Source organism: Pygocentrus nattereri, chromosome 15 (genome assembly GCF_015220715.1).
Source record: "Pygocentrus nattereri isolate fPygNat1 chromosome 15, fPygNat1.pri, whole genome shotgun sequence".
NCBI classification, from domain to species: Eukaryota; Metazoa; Chordata; class Actinopteri; order Characiformes; family Serrasalmidae; genus Pygocentrus; species Pygocentrus nattereri.
Genome location: NC_051225.1, coordinates 2,824,119 through 2,845,172, shown reverse-complemented (window position 1 = coordinate 2,845,172; position 21,054 = coordinate 2,824,119). Strand labels below are relative to the sequence as shown.

At 41.9% G+C, this 21,054-nt stretch overlaps 1 protein-coding gene across 6 annotated transcripts in view; it reads left to right on the top strand.

Annotated features, from left to right (window-relative positions):
* The window catches only part of LOC108430250 (arf-GAP with coiled-coil, ANK repeat and PH domain-containing protein 2), an 88,092-nt gene that overhangs the window by 42,034 nt on the left and 25,004 nt on the right, over positions 1 to 21,054 (top strand). For 3 of the 6 annotated variants that reach the window (XM_017702618.2, XM_017702620.2, XM_017702617.2), the window contains exons 9-11: positions 4,863 to 4,937; positions 8,007 to 8,018; positions 19,436 to 19,548. In XM_017702618.2, the coding sequence (XP_017558107.1) occupies positions 4,863 to 4,937; positions 8,007 to 8,018; positions 19,436 to 19,548 (200 nt within the window). The remainder of the gene's footprint in view (positions 1 to 4,862; positions 4,938 to 8,006; positions 8,019 to 19,435; positions 19,549 to 21,054) is intronic. The other 3 variants (XM_017702622.2, XM_017702621.2, XM_017702619.2) reach the window with 1 other exon arrangement.

Genomic DNA, 21,054 nt, shown 5'->3' with positions numbered 1-21,054 from the left:
GACACCACGGAGAAGCCACTGCTTTGCTGCACGTGGAAGTTTGCAAAAGAGGACCTGGATGTTCTACAGCAATACTGGCAAAATATTCTGAGAGCAGATGAAAACAAAATTGAGTTGTTTGGAAGGAACAAAAAGGGCTCAGTGCACAGACATCAAAACCTCATCCGAACTGTGAAATGTGGTGGAGGGGGCATCACGGTTTGGGGCTGCTTTGCTGCCTCAGGGCCTGGACGGATTGCTGTCTTCAACAGAAAAATGAATTCCCAAGTTCATCAAGACATTTTGCAGGAAAACCTGAGACCATCTGTCCGCCAAACTGCAGCACAACAGAGGATGGGTGATGCAACAGGACAGCGACCCAAAACGCAGAAGTAAATCAACAACAGAAGAAAATACACTTCTGGAGTGGCCCAGTCAGAGTCCTGCCCTCAACCCGATTGAGATGCTGTGGCATGACCTCAAGAGAGCGATTCACACCAGACTTCCCAAGAATATTCCTGAACTGAAACAGTTTTGTAAAGAGGAATGGTCCAGAATTCCTCCTGACCGTTGTGCAGGTTGTGCAGCAGCTTTTTGGTGGGCTAAATCAAACATCCTTGTCAGCCAGCACTGGCCTGTGGGCCCTGCTTTGGTCAGCCCTGCTTTGGTCAGCCCTGCTTTGGTCAGCCCTGCTTTGGTCAGCCTTGGTCTAAAGTGATGTATCTGTGTAAAGTTCTACCTTAGATCAACATCTAATTACATCTAATGTGACGTAATAGTAGTAATAATAACTCACTCTTTAGCGGTCTGGCATTCGCCAGACGTGTCTGATCTTCAGAGTCGGACCAAATCAGACTGAACCGTAAAACTGAGCCAATATCAGGTTCAGCTCAGTTTGGTCAGTTTGTCCAGATCAGTGTTAATGTTGTTTTGTTCCTGCCGGTCTGTGAAGCTTCTTACAGCCCGTTTAGTTTGGCGAATGGTGTTGGGTTCATTTCTGGCTGATTCCAGGTTGTTCAGCTGTTCTTCTGTCACAGCTGCAAGACTGAAAAGCTGCTCAGTGGTGACGACAGTTTGGGAATTTAGTGTCGTCTCGTCTTCAGAGTCGGACCAAATCGGCTGTCAGTCAGATGTGATCGTAACAGTGTCCGTTTTCTGTTTGTGGCAAAGTAAGAAGTAAAAACGTTCAGGCGGCTCCTACAGCTGTCAGAGTCGTTGCTTAGCAACGGCGTCTCAGCGGAGTGATAGTGTTTGGGAGAAACCTGTGATGTTATGGAGAAAAATGAGCACAGTTAGGACGCCTCTCAACCTCAGCTTGCGTGGCCGGAACTAAATGTATAACAGCCGATAATCAATGTTTCAATAGTGATATTTTATTGGGAAAGAAAAGGTGGTATAATGGTTTGAAATCTGAAGTGTTTTAATTAATTAACAGCTGATTTCAAAGGTGTTCGGTTATGAGGAAGAAATATCAGATTGATGTCGGCATCACTCAATACTCACTCTTTTAATATCAGCATCAGAATACGAAGTGCTGTTATGCCATCTGTGAAATATTCATAAAAAAACTATTTTAATTTGTAGGATTTTTAAGGAGAATATATTAATATGAGCTGCTGCTTGAAGGGAAAATTCCACTAGTTTTTCATCATTTTTGCACCGGTGAATCATTAAGATGTGAACAAAACTAGTCAGAGTGGTTTGACCTACAAGATTGTTTAGTGGTGGATTAATGAGCATCTGATTTTGTGTAGATATCGAATTATTAACTGCGTGTAAACACACAGTGATTTCTTTTGAAATGAAATTTTGTCACAAATTTTGGGACAAATATTTACGTAATTGATTTCCTGTAAATAGAACCTTTTTGAAAAGGGTTCAGTCTAGCACCAAAAAGCGTTCTTAAGTTGTAATCACACACTTCAGTAAAGAAAATGGTTCTGTATAGAACCCTGAACACTCAAAGAACCCTTTGCCTGATTTAAAGGGTTCTCTGCATTGTGAAAGCGTTCTTCAGATAGATGGAGAATGTGCTGTAGATGTTCTGTATAGAACGTTTTTTGAAAAGTGTTCTATACAGCACCAAAACATAACAGGGTTCACCTGTTATAATGACACACTTAAAGAATGATGGTTCTTCAATGGTTCTTTAGTAAAAGTAATGCTTCTACATAGTACCATGAACGTTTAAAGAACCCTTTCCATGATTAAAGGGTTCTTTGCAGGTAAAATGGTTCCTCAGATTGGAGTATGTGTTGTAGATGGTTCTATATAGAACCTTTTTGAAAAGGGTTCTGTGTAGCACCAAAAAGGTTCTAATATTGTAACAACGCACTTAAAGTTTATGTTCTTTCGTTAGATCTTTGCGTGGTGAGATGGTTCTTCACATTGAAGAAGAATACATTGTAGATTGTTGTGTATAGAACCTTTTTGAAAAAGGGTTCTTTATAGCATCAAACAGTTCACCTTTTGGACCAACATACTTAATGTTGGTGTTACAAGGGCTCTGTAGTAAAGCTAATGGTTCTACATAGAACCATGAACGCTTCAAGAACTCTTTCCTTGATAAAAGGTTCTTTCATATTGGTGGCGTGCTGAGGATGGTTCTGTATAGAACCTTTTTGAAGTGGGTTCCGTGTAGCACCAAAAAGCTTTCTTTAATTCTGCTTTGCTTCCCTCTGAGCTGCTGATGAGTATCATGTTGTTGGTGCTGTGTGAGGCTGGTCTGTAGTGGTCAGTAGCTGTGGTGATTAATGTTCACACGGCCATCTCCGTCACTATTGCTGCTGTTTCAGCCCTAAACTCCACAAACTGCAGTGGGAATTTGGCTGCAGAGCGGAGGAGAAAACGTTTCCCATGATCTTATCACCAGCTTCCTGATCCAGCAAAACAAAACGCCTGTTTAGAGCTTCAGAAGAGTCCGTCGGCTCTTTAAAGGGTGGACCTGCCGCTGCTGCAGTGTGCGGTCAGCTTTTACAACTCGCGTTTGGTTTGGTTCCTTTTACTAGAAAGCAAAAAATAAATAACTAAACTATGAGGAACAATTTGTGTGAAGTCTCTAACGCACATGCTTAAGCAGAAGGTTCTTCAAGGGTTCTTTAGTAAAGAAAATGGTTCTGTTTAAAACCATGAACACTCAAAGAACCCATTGCATAATTAAAGGGTTCTTGGCGTTTTTCAGATGGATGGAGAATGTGCTGTAGATGGTTCTATATAGAACCTTTTTTGAGAAGTTTGCTCTGTAGCTCCAGAAAGAGTTCAGCTATTGTAACAACACACTTTAAATTGATGGATCTTCAAAAGTTTCTTAGTAAAGGCAATGGTTCTACATAGACTTGTGACAATATAGGAACCCTTTTTGGTGCTATATAGAACCCCTTTCAAAAGGTTCTATATAAAAACACGTTCTTCACTAAAGAACTACTGAAGGAACAGAACTTAAGTGTTTGATTTGTCCACCAATTTTCAGCCTGTAGTTACTGTGTAATTCTTAGTAGTTACTGAGTAATTTATAGTATTTACTTGTAATTTATAGTAGTTACTGAATTATTCCTAGTAATTACTGTGTAATTTATAGTAGTTACTGTGTACATTATAGTAGTTACCATTTAATTCATAGTGGTTAATGACGTGTTCATAGTAATTACTGTGTAATATATAGTAGTTACTGTGTAATTCTTCATAGAAATTACTGAGTAATTTATAGTCATTACTGAATTATTCATAGTGGCTACTGTGTTTCACTTTAGTTATCCTATTATTTATAGGAGTTACTGTGTACTTTGTAGTAGTTTATGAATTATTAATAGAAATTACTGAGTAATTCATGGTAATTACGGCATAATTCATTGTAGTTACTGAGTAATTTATAGTAGTTACTGAGTAATTTATAGTAGTTTGTATTTCACAGTAGTTACTATATTATTTATAGTAGTTACTTTGTATTTCACAGTAGTTACTATATTATTTATAGTAGTTACTGTGTAATTTATAGTAGTTATAGATTTATTCATAGTATTTAATGGGTAAGCTATAGCAATTACTGGGTACTTCTTAGTAGTTACTGAATCGTTTATAGTAGTTACTGAGTAATTCATAGAATTCATAGTAGGTACTGAATAAAAACAGTTCGTTCCAAGACTGCTGCCGTGTTGCAGATGATTATGATGATAATGCAGCATTACATCCAAAATGTGTTTGTGGACACAAGCTCAGTACCAGCATTGTGAGAGAACCAGCCCCAGACTTGGACTTTACAGCAGCCTTAGTACAGTCTGGTTGGAGTTCCTCTCCACCATCAGGTCCTTGTTGTGCTGAAAGTGCTTTTCCTGGTAAAAAATATCATTTTGTTAAGCATTTCATGAAGTGACCTAAAGAACCTCAGTAAAGTGTAGCAATGTTAACCGGTTAAAGTGTCCAAATACTTTTGTGGTCAGCATATGTTTGGAAGAGAAGGTTAACATTAATGATCTCTTTGTAAAAGTATGGAAATATGGCTGTTGTGATCATATGATGCCTTTGCTGAGTAGAAGGGCTTAAACTGTAACTACCGCTGGTTGTTATTAATCATTATATGAACGGAGCCCAACGTGCAGCCCAGCCGTAAGTTGGCCTGGAAGTGTTCCCTGCAGACCGTAATGAGTGGGTGAAATGCGTCTTGGGTGAGTTTGTGTGAGCTGTAGATTGAATTTTAGCTGAATTTCAGAAGTTTCATAGTGTATAATGGTTTGAAGCAGCTTTCCGCGTATTCAAGCCTGAAAAGGCTAAACGCCACTTCACTGTATACCCAGCATATAGTTCTGTGCCTCTCCCTCTCTCCCCCTCTCTCTCTGTGTCTCTCGCCCTTTCTCTCACAGTTCTGACCCAAGATGTTTGTCTTTCAGTTAGATCAGCTGATGGTGGATGCAGCGAAGGAGAAGAGGGACATGGAAATGAAGCACTCCACGATTCAGCAAAAGGTAGAAAGACTGGAGTCTTCACTCTTTTTTCTTTCACTCTTACTCTCTCTCTCCCCCTGTCTATCCATCTATCCCTCCATCTCTGTAGCTGCTACAGTGTGATGTTGAAAGGGAGTAGAGCTCTGATGGGTGAATAGCCAGTTAACCTCATGACTGCTGCTCCATAAAAACTCGTTTTATTCCAAAGATCCTCTTTAGGTTTACACTCCACCAGTTTAATTCATAGTCGTTACTGAGAAATTCATAGTAGTTACTGAATAATTCATAGTTCTTATTGAATAATTCAGTCATTAATGAATAATTCATAGTGTATACTGAATAATTCATAGTTGTTGCTGAATAATTCATAGTAGTTACTGAGTAATTTATAGTAGTTACTGAGTAATTCATAGTAGTTACTGAGTAATTCATAGTAGTTACTGAGTAATTCATAGTATGCATAGTAGTTGCTGAGTAATTCATAGTATTCATAGTAGTTACTGAGTAATTCATAGTTCTTATTGAATAATTCAGTCGTTAATGAAAAATTCATAGTAGATGCTGAGTAATTCATAGTTGTTGAATAATTCATAGTAGATACTGAGTAATTCATAGTAGTTACTGAATAATTCATAGTAGTTAGTGAGTAATTCATAGTATTCATAGTAGTTGCTGAGTTATTCATAGTATTCATAGTGGTTGTTGAGTTATTCATAGTAGTTGCTGAGTTATTCATAGTATTCATAGTAGTTGCTGAGTTATTCATAGTATTCATAGTGGTTGTTGAGTTATTCATAGTAGTTGCTGAGTTATTCATAGTATTCATAGTAGTTGCTGAGTTATTCATAGTATTCATAGTGGTTGTTGAGTTATTCATAGTAGTTGCTGAGTTATTCATAGTATTCATAGTAGTTGCTGAGTAATTCATAGTAGTTGCTGAGTAATTCATAGTATTCATGGTAGATGCTGAGTAATTCATAGTAGTTGCTGAATACATAGTTACTGTGTAATTAATAGTAATTACAAAATGATTAATTGCTAACTGAATAATATTTATTTATTTATTTGTTTGTTTGTTTAACTTTTAGAATTAGTACATTTCATAATATCCCGTTGAAAGTCCAGTTTGTGTTTAGAAGTGTGTGCTGAACCGTCCTGTTTAGACGTCCCCGGTCATGTTTATGGCGAGTTGCTGAGGTCCGTTTGTTCTATGTTTTGTTGTTTCGCGCTGTGCGTATGCTTCAGTGGTATTAACGGTTACAGTGAGGGAGGAGAGGGAGGCTGTAAGCTGATCTCTGCAGGTGTGCAGCGCCGTCACTGTCATTCATTATTGAGTTTGGGGTCGGCAGCACAAGCTCAGCCGCTGAGGAGAGCGGAGCGGCGGCCTCAGTTTAGCGGCCTGTTTGGATGCCAGTGAGTGGCTTAGAGAAGGTGATCCTGCATTAAGGCCCGTGGGTCCATGTGGATACGCTCAGTACACGTCCACAGGTTTGTAGACTCCCAGAGTTTCTCATGAAATGAAGGGCATTAATAGGGAGCTTGTCCCCCTTTGCTGCAGCAACAGCCTCGTCTCTTTACGTTAAATGTTGGAACATTGCTGTGAGGCTTTGATTGAGCGTTAGTTGCGTCAGATGATCAGTTCTGGATCACTCCAGCTCATCCCAAAGGTTAAGGTTACCGGTCAGACAAAAGTCCTACCTGAGGAAAAATTTCAACCAGTACAACCAGGAATGTTTGTAAACATAAGGGTTGGATATACTTTGGGGTCATCAACTTTTATCCATTCAGCTCAATATACAGTACAGTTTACAATAAACACAAACAAAACAGATAAAGCATTGGCAGTGACAGTAATCGTCTTGACCATCAACTGTAGCCAAATATGTTATTTATTTGACTTAATATTTTCCCATTTTATAGCCTTCAAAAGCAGGTAGAGCTGCACCCTCTTTGGCAGCACTTGCAGCTGAAGCTAACGGCTGTTTGTGCTCTACCAGATGAACATGAACTCACCAGATGCTGTTACATCACCAGTAAATACACCAGTAACTAAACTAGGATGATAAGTTGATGTGTTATGTTGGTTCTCTCAAGAACATCCCAGCTCGACACCAAACGCAACACCAGCAAAGATTCTGCTGTTATTACAAGCTGTAGAACCTTTTAGATACATTATTCAGAGATGCCCTCAGAAATAAAGGTACTAGACTGTCACTGGTGCAGCGTCCCTCTTGTCACTGGGGTGGGTTCATCTCAGTGCCTTTAGTGAGGGAACATAACTGAACCATAATCCACTGAGATGATCTGTTCTAAGCTGGACTGACTCCACACACCCTGCCTCGCCTCGCCTCCAGGCTTTTACTCTACTGCTCTGTTTTAAAACATTCGGTTATGAAAAGGAACAAATACCAACTTTTCACCTGGAGGACCTGATTTAAGCTCCACAATCAGACCTTAGAACCACTGGAGAACCTTTGAGGGAACATCTGCACTGTTTGTACCTCAAGGAAACTCAGATTCCTCATACTGATGTGTTTTAATATGGAAAGTGTGGACGTGCTGCTCACCAGCTTCTCTTAGGACAGACGTTAAAAGGGTTAAAATGGGGTAAACGTGTCTCCGTCCATTAGAGCCAGTCTGACTCGTCCTTAAGTGCTGATGTTGGGACGCTGCTGTTTCGCCGGCTCGGCTTTCAGTGCTATTTTTGTTTTCTTTCACCCTCTCTCTTTTTCTTTCTCTCTCCCTCCCTCCCTCTCTCTCCCTCTCCCTCTCTATCTCTCTCTCTTCCTCTCTTTCTTTCTCTGTATCTCTCTCTCGCTTTCTCTCTATCTCTCTCTCTCTCTCCCTCCGTGTCTCTCTTTTTCTCTCTCTCTCTCTCTTCCTTTCTCTCTCTTTCTTTCTCTCTCCCCCCCTCTGTTTCTCTCTCTCTCTCTCTCTCTCTCTCTCTCTCTCTCTCTCTCTCTCTCTCTCTCTCTCTCTCTCTCTCTCTCTCCCTCTCCCTCCCTCTGTCTCTCTCTCTCTCTCTCTCGACACTGTGTATCAGCATTTCTAACCTGCTCTCTTTCTTTCTTTCTCTCCGCTCACTCCAAGGCTGCTCTGCAGGTGAGTTTTCCTTCCCATGCCGTCCTGCCGAGTGTGTGTAGGTGCTTTCCTGCGTGGCCGTAAGTGACCGTAGCAGTGCGTAAGGTCGTGGTGTTACGTGCTGGTGTAATTGTCTTCGAGGTCATGACGGCAGCGCACTGATGTTTACTGGAGCTCCAGCCCAGACATGCATGGCGTTCGGTTCTTTGATGCCCTGAATCAGTGAAACTGGATACGCGTCACGGATTCACTCTGTGCTCCATTAGTACTATTACTGAAGCAGTTACAGTGTGTCTGTGAGTCTGCGCAGTGTGTCTGTGAGTGTGTCTGCGCAGTGTGTCTGTGAGTGTGTCTGTGAGTCTGCGCAGTGTGTCTGCGAGTCTGTGCAGTGTGTCTGCGCAGTGTGTCTGTGAGTCTGCGCAGTGTGTCTGCGAGTCTGTGCAGTGTGTCTGCGCAGTGTCTGTGAGTCTGCAGTGTGTCTGTGAGTCTGCGCAGTGTGTCTGTGAGTCTGCGCAGTGTGTCTACAAGTCTGCGCAGTGTGTCTGCGAGTCTGCGCAGTGTGTCTGCGAGTCTGCGCAGTGTGTCTGCGAGTCTGCGCAGTGTGTCTGTGAGTGTGTCTGCGCAGTGTGTCTGTGAGTGTGTCTGCGAGTCTGCGCAGTGTGTCTGCGAGTCTGCGCAGTGTGTCTGCGTGTCTGCGCGGTGTGTCTGTGTCTGTGAGTCTGCGCAGTGTGACCATCTGTTAAATGTCTTATTGCTGGGTGACTTTGAGAGTTGTTAAATTGTTAAATTTGCTGACTAATAGTTGGAGTGTGTGATGTTGTGATGTGACATTGAACTATTAAAAGTCTGCAGTTACTAATATTTCACTATATATTCGGTTCAAATTACACAATCATTGTAAAACAGTTGAAATACATACCATGTTCAAAAGTGTGGGAGTGACATTAACAGTAACTCATACAGTGCAGATTTAATTATCATATGTTGGAATCTGGCCTACATTTTTAGAGACTTTAATTCAATATTTTTGGGAAGTTGGGAACAACAAGAAGTTAATAAATGATAATTATTATACTGTAATTGTCTATTTGTACTTTTTTAAATTGAGTTATATTTTTATTGAGCTTTTGGCCTTGAGATTTGATTACCACTTAAAACACAAGGCATTCTATATGTTGTATTATATTTTAAATGTAATAATTATGTTTGATATTACACACAGTTAAAACATCACTTTCTTTAGCTCTCAGAGACCCACTGTTACAAAATTTCAACAACTGTTTAAAGCACTCAGTTAATCCCTAGATCTGACTTAGTATCACTGAAACTTCATTGCCCTACAGTTCACACTGTAGTGTCAGAGCAAGAACAGGGTACCAGAGTATCAGAGAAACAGATGGACTACAGTCTGTAACTGTAGAAATACAAAGTGCAGCTATACGGTCAGTGGAGCTGATAAAGTGGACGATTAGCGCAGAAACAAGGAGGTTCAGACTCAGATTCCTTTATTGATCCCAGGGGGAAATTGCAGTTGTTACAGTTGCAGCCATTTATGTAAAAATAAACACTTTACTAATAATTTAAGGCAATATAGAGAATTTACAGTATGTACCCCAGATTTAAGTACTTAAGAATATAGTAAGGTGGCGGTGATTGTGATAGTAATATTAAACATCAGGTATAAAGCAGTTACAATTATTTAAATTTTAAATATTAAAATATTAAAATTTAAATGAAGTTAGTGTCCCTCTGAGTTTTTACACACACAATTGTTATTATTGCACATATGAACAGTTTGGTATTGAGTTTTGTGAGTCACACACTGAGGGAGGAGTTATAGAGTTTGATGGCCACAGGTAAGAATGACCTCCTGTGGCGCTCTGTGGTGCATTCTGGTACGATGAGTCTTCAGCTGAACGAGCTCCTGTGTCTCATCAATGATGGTGGTCCTGATGTTACGCCTGATCGGTGTGTTTTAATGCCTTGGGTTTAAATAGATCAGAACATAATCATAATCACGTCAACATTAAGATCTTAATCATTTATTGTCTTTGAAATAGTTTGGTTATTTTTTGCTGTGGGACTAGTTTAATAGAACAGTTCATACAGTGAGCTACACTTCAATTTGATTCACGTTCTTTATGGACAGTTTCTGCACTTCTGGGAGTTTTGATGTGAATATTTATTTAAATCAAAATGAAATATCTCCTCTTCCACTTACAACTTTTTTTTTCCCCCTTAAATCAGCACTTCATATATTTTAGCCTTATGTTTACATTGTTTTGTGTGTAGGAAGTGCCGTTGGATTGCTGCTCAGTTCGTTGTTCACTGTGCAATGACAATAAACGCATCTCATCTCGTCAAACACACGTTTGTTATGGATTGACAGTGGAGAATCTGCTCTTTCCACACCGTTCCTCCTCTTGTTTCAAAGAGTTAGAGATTCGAGGTCATTCAGTGAAATGGAAGAAGCGGCGTTTTGAGGCACGTACAGCGCAGAGAAGCACAGAAAGTCCTGTAGGATCTTCAGCGGCGGATTCCTCTTGAACGCACGCTGTAAATATTTAATGCAGCAGGGCTGTTCCTCAGAGTGTGGCTATTTTAGCCTGGCGGCTAAAGCTAGCACAGAGGCGGGTGACCTTTGGTGGCCTTTGTACAGCATTACAGCATGCCGGAGGGGGAGGAGCCAGCAGGGATGGAAGCAGTTAGGCGTATACTTGCGGTCAGTAGAGCGGCTGGTGCTCAGAGGTGGAGGGACAGGGCTGTTGCTAAGATGCTCGGAGGTTCTATGCAGCGTCACTGCTGACCACTCACACTCACGCTCCATCGGTCAGGCATGAAGATCTTCAGCAGGTTCCACTATGTGTGGTACCTGGTGAGTTAAATAGAAGCTCTAATGTGTATTTTATTGTATTAGACTGTATTAGACAGTTATATTGTGCCGGGGGTGCACAGACTTTTTGTGTTGTTTGTGGTGGTCCGAGGGCTAAAAGGGCAAAACAGCTGGCCAGCCTGTTAGCCTGATGTTTTGACGTGTGGTCAGTGTGTGGACATTGTGTGCTTTTCATGTTGATGAATGTTGAATTTTTTTATTTTGTGATGGTCTCCTTCCATGTGAAACTGACTGTTATGTCTTTGAAATGTATTCCTACCTCTGGTGGTCCCTAAATGTATGTTGTGACCATTGTCCATCTCTGTCGTCAGCTCATGACTGGTAACTGCGCACGGTGCTGTGCAGAGACCACCTTTCATTTATTCAATTTTCAGTCAAAATGAAAAAAAGAAAAAAACAGAAAAGTTATTTATTCAACATGAAGCCGCTCTTTCCCTGCAATCCAGCTTCCGTTCTTCTCAGGAGACTCACTTTCAGCTCCTCAGAGAACCTGCAGACACGCCTCCAAAGCTCAGTCTCAGAAGCTGGTTGATTATTTTCTGAAGTGATCAAACCCATTCAGTGGTGCCGAGGTCTGGACTCTGGGGTGGTCAGTCCATCGTTCAGCTTCTTTGTTTGGTGTGTCCGTCTCCTTTTCTCAGTGAGGTTCTTCTTGATCAGCTACACGTCCTTTCAGACCCACGGCGCTGAGTGGTCTTCTTACAGTGGAAGGATGGACAGAAGCACCTGTGGATGTTTTCAGATCTGAAGCAGCTTGATGTTCTCCTCTCTCTCAGAGATCAAAGCTTTCAGTGGTCTTTATCTGATGGGGGCAGTTTTGGGGTCGACCAGGTCTTCCAGGTGGTTGTTAGGATACACATTTTCTGATGCAAGTGAGCCAAATCAAATTTGCATCTCATTTACATCTAATTTACAAAAATACACACAAAAGGTTCCTACAGGATCCTTAGGTTGTTCTTAAAATCTCTTATTTTGGACATATTCTGATAAGAGCCAGTTTATTGGAAAAGACAAAGTCGGACCAAATCAGACTGAGCCATCAAACTGACCCAATATCAGGTTCAGCTCAGTTTGGTCAGTTTGTCCAGATCAGTATTAATGTTGTTTTGTTCCAGCCGGTCTGTAAAGCTTCTTACAGCCTGTTTAGTTTGGCGAATGGTGTTGGGTTCATTTCTGGCTGATTCCAGGTTGTTCAGCTGTTCTTCTGTCACAGCTGCCGACTGAAAAGCTGCTCAGTGGAGACGACAGTTTGGGAATTTAGTGTCGTCTCGTCTTCAGAGTCGGACCAAATCGGCTGTCGGTCAGATGTGGTCTTAACAGTGTCCGTTTTCTGTTTGTGGCAAAGTAAGAAGTAAAAACGCTCAGACGGCTCGAGCATCTCCTACAGCTGTTAGAGTCGTTGCTTAGCAACAGCATCTCAGCAGAGAGGTAGTGTTTGGTTGAGAAGTGTTCTGACTGTGCTGTTATTTCACCATAACGTCATGGTTTACTCACAATCAGCTCACGTAGCCGGAACTAACTGTTGTCTTAAGCTCTCATATGACACCCACCTTTTGAATGAAGCTTATGAAATGCGAAAGTTATGAAGTAAAGAATATGACGAAGTGCGTTTTGGAGCTACTGGTGGTTCCATGGAGTTTAAAAGCTTAAACTGTCTATAAACAATCATTTGTAAGCACATGGATTGATGTTCCTCAGCCTGAAGACGTTAAGCGTGGCTCCTTCCCTGATGTTGATGTCAGATGCTTTTGTTTGTGAAGGTCCACATCTGAGCTGTTCATCCTCTTTGGCCCCCGTATGCACTTCCTCTCAGCGTCACTGTCCTGCTCCTTCCTGACTGACCGACTCTGCTGTTAGTGATGCTGAATCAGACTGTCTATTTTGAAAAGGTCTCCGTTGTGTTTCCCAGACGTGCTGAATGGTTCATTGAGTTTGTCTCTGAATTTTAAATTGGAGCTTTGATCCAGATGTTCTGGACGGGTGGCTAATTTAAGCACTCACCAATACTGAGTAACATACATCAAGCGTCTTTCTCAGTCTTGTTTCTATGAAGCCTTATACATTTCAAAGGCCGCCTGAAGAGTAGGTGATGTTTCGTGTCTGAAGTTTGCTTCTACGCTGGAGCTCAGAGGCCGATGTAATTAACAAGTAATAGAAGTTTATACCCCACCAATTAGCAGCATAAACCTTAGACTCTTGCTTCAAAGTGTGTGGAATTGCTCACTATCTCTAATAGACTTGATTATGTGGATTCTGACACTGTATGGACTAAAATACAGAAAAAATTCAGGCTCCTACAATATTTTTAAAAATTTAATATTTTAAATTTTTGTGAGCAGCAGAACGTCATACAGTTATTACTTCTTATCCAGTCGTTTTTACTAAAGTAGCTTTCTGTCATTTGAGAAATATCACTAGTGTTCAGGCTTTCGCAGAGAAACGTATTCATGCACGTTACAAGCAGAGTTGATCACTGTAATGATCTTCTTACTGAAGTTCCTAAGAAAACAGTCTGTCCTCTACAACTCGTACAGAGTGCAGCAGCATCCTAACAAGAACAAAACGGAGCACATCACTCCAAGAGCTGTACTGGCTGCCTGTATCGTTCTAGATAGTTATTAAAGTTCTGCTACTAGTTTTTAAAGCTGTAGAGTAGAGGTGGGGGAAAAATTGATTCTTAGATGCATCGCGATGCGGACGTGAACGATTCTGAATCGATTCATAAATGTCAATCATTTTTTAAAATATTTCATATATAACGTAATGTTGACGGAACGCAAACGGCAGAACTTGGAAGTGGGTAAGTGCAGCGCCTGGACAGTCTGTGACGGCACATAACAAAAACACAGCTGGATGAGCGAGAAATCTGACCGGCTCTGCATTAAAGCCAGGCTAGGTCAGGAGTCACAACCCAAATGCTAAAAAAGAGGCACTTTCTCCTCCTTTCGCTTTATAATCGCATCGCAGCCTCTGAATCGTCATCGAATCGCGAGGTGCCTGAAGATTCCCACCTCGACATCATAGAGCGTCTGTTTATGATCTTAGATCTGCAGGTTCTGACCTTCTATAAACACCCTCTGTAAAATACAGAGAATGTGGAGAGGCTCTTTCAGTTCTTCTGCTTCTAAACTGTGGAGCTCAGTTCAGCCTTAATCAGACAGTTGAGCTCAGTGCTCACTTTTAAGAAGCATCTAAAAACGTATCTCTCTAACTCGGCGCTTAATTAAAACTCTGTTTATCTTTTAGTTTGACTGAATTTACATTTACATTCAGGGCATTTGGCTGACGCTCTTATCCAGAGCGACTTACAATTAGATCATTATACACAGGTAGGCCAGGGTGGTGTTAGGAGTCTTGCCCAAGGACTCTTTTGGGTATAGTGTATGGTGTTTGCCTTGGTGGGGGATTGAACCCCAGTCAGTGTCGAAGGCAGAGGCGTTACCCACTACACTATACCGCCAACTATATATGACTCTAAATTAATACTTGTGTCTTGTGTAGCTTTATCACCTGCTTGTAAAGCACTTTTGAGCTGCCCCCGGCATGAAAAGCGCTGTATTGATAAAAAATTATTATTATTATTATTATTATTATTATTGCTTGCTCCATTAGCCTACATTAGACATGATTTTTCTGATTGCCTGTGTTTGAGAATGCAGCTTCCTAAAGCCATCAAACTGTCGCGTTAAGACTCTTAGCAAAGCCTTCCTTCTCAAGCAGAGTCCATTTACTGCCACACTAAGGCTGCGGTGGAGATGTTTCTTCTGAGGGAAGCGGTTTCATTCTTTCGCGTCCACAGCCTGCATTCTGTCACCCCAAATATACCCAGGGCTTTAGAAATGCCGTGGTGGAAAAGCCCGGTGAGGGAGCTGGCAGCCGCTTGGCTTCAGCTTTGGCCTGAATGCTCCGGTTACTGAGAGAGAAACTCAATCTGGACACACGTAATGGCCAGAGCTGCCTCATCCTCCTGTCAGCGATTCTGCTGTGTGACACATCACTGTCCATTCAGTCGCACTTTATTAGTCCCTCCCATTTCATCTAGTCATACAACCAAAACATTACGACCACCTCCTTGTTTCTACGCTCACTGTCCACTTTATCAGCTCCACTTACTGTATAGCTGCACTCTGTAGTTCTACAGTTACAGACTGTAGTCCATCTGTTTCTCTGATACTCTGTTACCCTGTTCTTCAGTGGTCAGGACCCCCATGGACCCTCACAGAGCAGGTACTGTTTGGGTGGTGGGTCATTCTCAGCACTGCAGTGACACTGACGTGGTGGTGGTATGTTAGTGTGTGTTGTGCTGGTCTGAGTGGATCAGACGCAGCAGCGCTGCTTGAGTTTTTAAACACTGTCTCCACTCACTGTCCACTCTATTAGACACTCCTACCTTGTCGGTCCACCTTGTAGATGTAAAGTCAGAGACGACAGCTCATCTGCTGCTGCACAGTTTGTGTTGGTCGTCCTCGAGTCCTTCATCAGTGGTCACAGGACGCTGCCCACAGAATGACCCACCACCCAAATAGTACCTGCTCTGTGAGGGTCCATGGGGGTCCTGACCACTGAAGAACAGGGTAACAGAGTATCAGAGAAACAGATGGACTACAGTCTGTAACTGTAGAACTACAAAGTGCAGCTATACAGTAAGTGGAGCAGATAAAGTGGACTGTGAGTGTAGAAACAAGGAGGTGGTCATGATGTTCTGCCTGACCGGTGTAACTAAAGTCAATTAAACTCTTGTTACATTTACTTAAAAGTTAAGACTCTTTTTCCTTCTCCTGTGAAGTTACCGTTTCAGACGTCCACATTTTTGTTCTGACAGGAAGAATTTGTCTCGTCTCCTCTTAAAAAAGCCCAGTGCTGTTAGTCGCTTTTGGACACTTTTGGCTCTTGCGTCACAGGCGGTGAACAGGTTCCTCATCTAATCTGGAGTCTTAGCTGGAAAACGTGGTAATAATACTGACCTGACTCACTGACTCACTGATGAGTGTGTAAATCCAGGAAATAATATCTGACCTAAAATTAGGGATGTAGAGCCACGGATTTGGTGTTTCATCTCAGCTGAGGAAAAGCTTGATGATTAGTAGATGTAGATGTGTTCTTTATTTATATGAAACACTGGTTGTCCATCCATCCATCCATCCATTATCTTCCGCTTGTCCGGGGTTCGGGTCGCGGGGGCAGCATCCTAAGCAATGAAGCCCAGACCTCCCTTTCCCCAGCCACTTCCACCAGCTCTCCAAGGGGGATTCCGAGGCGCTCCCAGGCCAGCTGGGCGATTGAAACACTGGTTGTTTGATGGCTAATTAAGCTGGAACCCTCACATTGACTGGTCCTCCTAAGTCTGTTACACTGTGTGTGTTCACAGGCACTTAATAATCTGATAAGGGTAGAAAATCTGATTTATAGTACGATAATACGTTTACATGTGCTTGAGTAATCAGATAACGGGGAAACTCCAGGTCTACGTGAGTCAGACAGTGATCAGTGACATAAACGTAACATAAAGCTCAAACTTCATGATGCTGCAATTTTTTAAAACAGAGTCACTTTACCTGAAAATATGAACATCATGTAGAAGATGAATATTTACATCCTTCATTGCATCAAGCATGTATTTGGTTTCGACGCTGCTCGCTTATTTCCAGTACCGCCGTTTTCATACATGCTCAGGCTGAGAAATCTGACTACTGAGCTAAACCCCAGCCTTTTTATCAGGTTTCTCAGTTTTCTAGACCTTACTCTGATCTAAGAAATCAGAGTGTGTTGTTTACGTGACTGTAGAAATCCGGTTATGATCAGATTGAGTGCATGTAAACGCGTGGCTCTGTACCTGAACTCTACACAGTGACAAAGTGTAATCTAATCTAATCTAATCTATTGTAGTTTTAACCATGATGGTGTTTTGATCTCGAGCTTTAATACCGTCTGTGTTTTTGCTGTATATGTAAACAGGGGTTGAGTCATGTTAGGTTCACCGTCTCGTTGTCAGGAGGTTGTGAGTTCAAATCCCAGTCATGAGCAACCAGGTTACCGCCGCATGACGGTCAGCATGTCCTCTGATAGTGATAAAACAGCGGCTCATTGGTCAGTATTATCAGCCAGCTGATGTATCGACCAGGCACTTGTTGGCACTTTAATATCCATCCATCCATCCATTTTCTAAGCCGCTTCTCCGTCAGGGTCGCGGGGGGGTTGCTGGAGCCTATCCCAGCAGTCTTCGTGCGGAAGGCAGGATACACCCTGGACAGGTCGCCAGTCCATCGCAGGGCAGCCAGACAGACAATGACTGCATGGACTTTGGACTGTGGGAGGAAACCGGAGAACCCGGAGGAAACCCACGCAGACACGGGGAGAACATGCAAACTCCCACTTTAATATCAAATATCGTTAATAGTATTTCTTTTAGCTTCCACAGACCTCAGTATTAGACTGACCAATTTGTTGCAGTTTTATCCCGTCAGTTTTTCTAATTCGGACAGATCGTTCCCCTCCAGTGCTGTGTTTATCATCTGTAGCACAAACATGTCTCGCATGAGCAGTATAGTGTAGACGCTGTACAGTAAGTATCCTCAGGATGACCGATAGGGCTCGAGAAGCCGGCCGGCTGTAAGCTAACCCTTCCCCTCCAGCACTATCTGGTGTCTCCTCAATGACGATCAGGAAAGTGAGGCTTCTGCTCATCAGAGAAGGAAAATAAAACAAACAAAAGCACAGGATCTAATGACGGAGGTCGTGTTACCGAGGGATACGGTGAGAAGGATACCTCTGCTTAACTGGGCTATTCTCAGATGACCTCCACAGGAAGTTGGGTGACATCAGCAATATAATGAATACTGCATAACTAGTCTTGTTCCCTTTTCCAGCCTACAGTTAAACTTTCCTGTGCTGTGATTGTCTGAGCCAAGGCCTCATTAGTCATAGTCATTAGTCTATTAAGGGCAAGGCTGTATCATATATACTGTATCGTAAGGAGGTCTTCCACGCCTGCTCTACATATAGACCCCATGTGTCAAACACAATGATCTGTTCTAAGCTGGACTGACTCCACACACCCCGCCTCGCCTCCAGGCTTTTACTCTACTGCTCTGTTTTAAAACATTCGGTCATGAAAAGGAACAAATACCAACTTTTCACCTGGAGGAACTGATTTAAGCTCCACAATCAGACCTTAAACCCACTGTAGAACCTTTGAGGGAACATCTACACTGTTTGTACCCTGAGGAACAAGAAATGTACCTAAACAGAACCTTCAGTTCTAAGATTTAAATTTTGAATATTTGAAGTGTCACGTTTTTGTATATTTTGAGTAAACATCGGTCAGTTTGGGTCGCAGCACAAAACATTTTTTCTCTGGTCGACAGATTTGATGAGATTTTTTTTTAATGTGGCCCTCACACTGGTTGAGTTTGACACCCCTGATATAGAGGGTACCGTCTCTATTTAGGATAGATGAATAAAGAGGCTTAAGTTTCAATTAAATTGTTTTGCATGGCTGAATTCTTAACATTGGGTCTCATTTACCAGCAGTTCTTGAGAAGAAATGTCTTCTAAAACCCACTGACAAAGATTCTGACACTCACCAGTGTAATGTGGGGGTTTTTCTTAGGTAAGAACAGAATCTCCACACACTCAAGCACAAAGGTGAAAGCGCTTTAGATCTGCGCTTTAAGAACATGTCAGGAATCTGACGGAGACTTTTTCTTAGGATGTTTCTCAACCCAACACCATTCGCCAGACTAAACGGGCTGTAAGAAGCTTTACAGACCGGCTGGAACAAAACAACATTAATACTGATCTGGACAAACTGGCCAAACTGAGCTGAACCTGATATTGGGTCAGTTTTACGGCTCAGTCTGATTTGGTCCGACTCTGAAGATCAGACACGTCTGGCGAATGGTGTTGGGTTCATTTCTGGCTGATTCCAGGTTGTTCAGCTGTTCTTCTGTCACAGCTGCCGACTGAAAAGCTGCTCAGTGGTGACGCCAGTTTGGGAATTTAGTGTAAGGAGCTGGAGAACGAACTGCCGGCTGAGCAGCGAGTGGCCGGAGCTCGTTACTCTGACGTAACAACGAGCTGCTCGTTAAGGAGCTCTAATTAGGAGGAAGGAACTGAACATTAAAACATATTAAACATTCTCAGTGTTCTGCAGCTCTCAGTCATTTTAGATTGACTTATAGCATTGCTTCATTTTTCCGCTGTACTAGTTAGTTGAAACCTGTGAAGTTATAGAGAAGTAGCGTCATATTAGCATCATTTTACACATTAATCTTTGATGAACTGGAATCATATTACTGATATAAGTGATTCAAAACTTTTAAAAACTTGTGTATTTGCAAAATATCATATTAACTTGCACGAAGTGTCATTTGTAAAACTGCGTTCCATAGTAGCTCTACGCTCATCAGTCTCCCTGCCATGGAATGTAAGGGCTGCTTTCCATATGACGAATACTCATAGCTTTTTCTCATCCTGCCTCCCAAAGTACCACAAAGTGTCTGCTTTGCCTGGATTATGGAGTGCTTGTCCTCTGCTGTGTTTTCAGGACTATTCGAATGACGACACCAAGCTGGAGTACAATGTGGACGCCGAGAACGGGATCGTCATGGAGGGCTACCTGTTCAAGAGGGCCAGTAACGCCTTCAAAACATGGAACAGGTCAGTGGAGAGCAGTACCGAAAGAGAAAAGCTCAGATAATTGATGCTGATGTATATACTCTGCTGACATGAAAAATGTTTAAAGGGCCCAAAACTGACTTTATTACTATTATTATTTTAAAAAGAGTTTGATGTATGTAAACATTGAGTGTGTTTACATGGACTTAATCTGATAACTGCAGAAAAACTCTGATTTTGTGAGTAATCCGATCAACGTGGGGGGGAACTCTGGATTTGCATGAGTCAGACAGTAATCAGATTTCTGCTTAGCAACCATCATCTGGAACAGGGGTCTTTAATTAAAATTCAATAAGGCCCACTTACAGAAAATTTCCTCAAGCGAAGGTCCAGAACATCATAATGTCTAACCTACATCACGACTCAGTGCCATATACTGTTTACTGAAGTAGCCGAGTAGGAATATCAGCATCTTATACAGTCGACAGCTGAATATCAGATCAAATAAAGTCCAGTTCGGTCAGATTTCAACAACATTTACTGAACATCAGATCAAATAAAGTCCAGTTTGGTCAGATTTCAACAACATTTACTGAACATCAGATCAAATAAAGTCCAGTTTGGTCAGATTTCAACAACATTTACTCAACATCAGATCAAATAAAGTCCAGTTCGGTCAGATTTCAACAATATTTACTGTCAGTTTCCTCTTTTTAGATCACGTCATGTGGAATAACTTCCCTCTGACTCACTTTCCTCTCTGACTGCTGTTTCTCTCCTCGTCCCTCCCCTGTGTGGCGTCACTCACTCGAGTCTCAGAGCTCATCGTAATGCACAGATCTGATTGGCTGAGTAGCGTCACGTGTGATTTTTACAAGGCGTGCGATTGGTCTGTGAGTCTCCATGGCCACTAAATAGAGACCATAATGACTGGAAAACTTATGCTGATTAAAATAGGACCACCCCATTGAAATTAAATCGGTTACAGGTCCAGGACAGCGTCTGGGTCTGAACTCGGACCACGGTCCACCTATTAGTGACCACTGCTCTAGAAGATAAAGTATGTATTCGGTTTCAGCGTCACTTCGGAAGTGTTTTGCTGCGTCTCGCAGCGACGCTGCTCGTTTATTTCTGGTAACGCTGTCTGTTTTCAAACATGCTTAGACTGAGAAATCACAGCACTGAGAAATCTGATTCCTGAGCTAAAATCCTGCCTCTTTATCAGATTTCTTAATCGGATTTCTAGAGCCTACTCCAGTCTAAGAAATTAGAGTAGGGTGTTTTATATTTGTAAATTTATATTTTGGCCATTTGAATAATCAGATAACTGCTGAAATCAGATTATATTCAGATCATTTAGTGCATGTAAACACACTCACCGTGAAAGTATTAAAACATACCATTTGATCTAGTCCACAAAGTCCGTATATTAAGCCTAAGCTTCAAAAACAGCCCGGTTTGAATTCGGTGTTCACGGAAATCAATACAGTTGTCTACATCCATCTATTCAACCTACAGCAGTTTGGCTCCACCCATTCACTCTGAAGT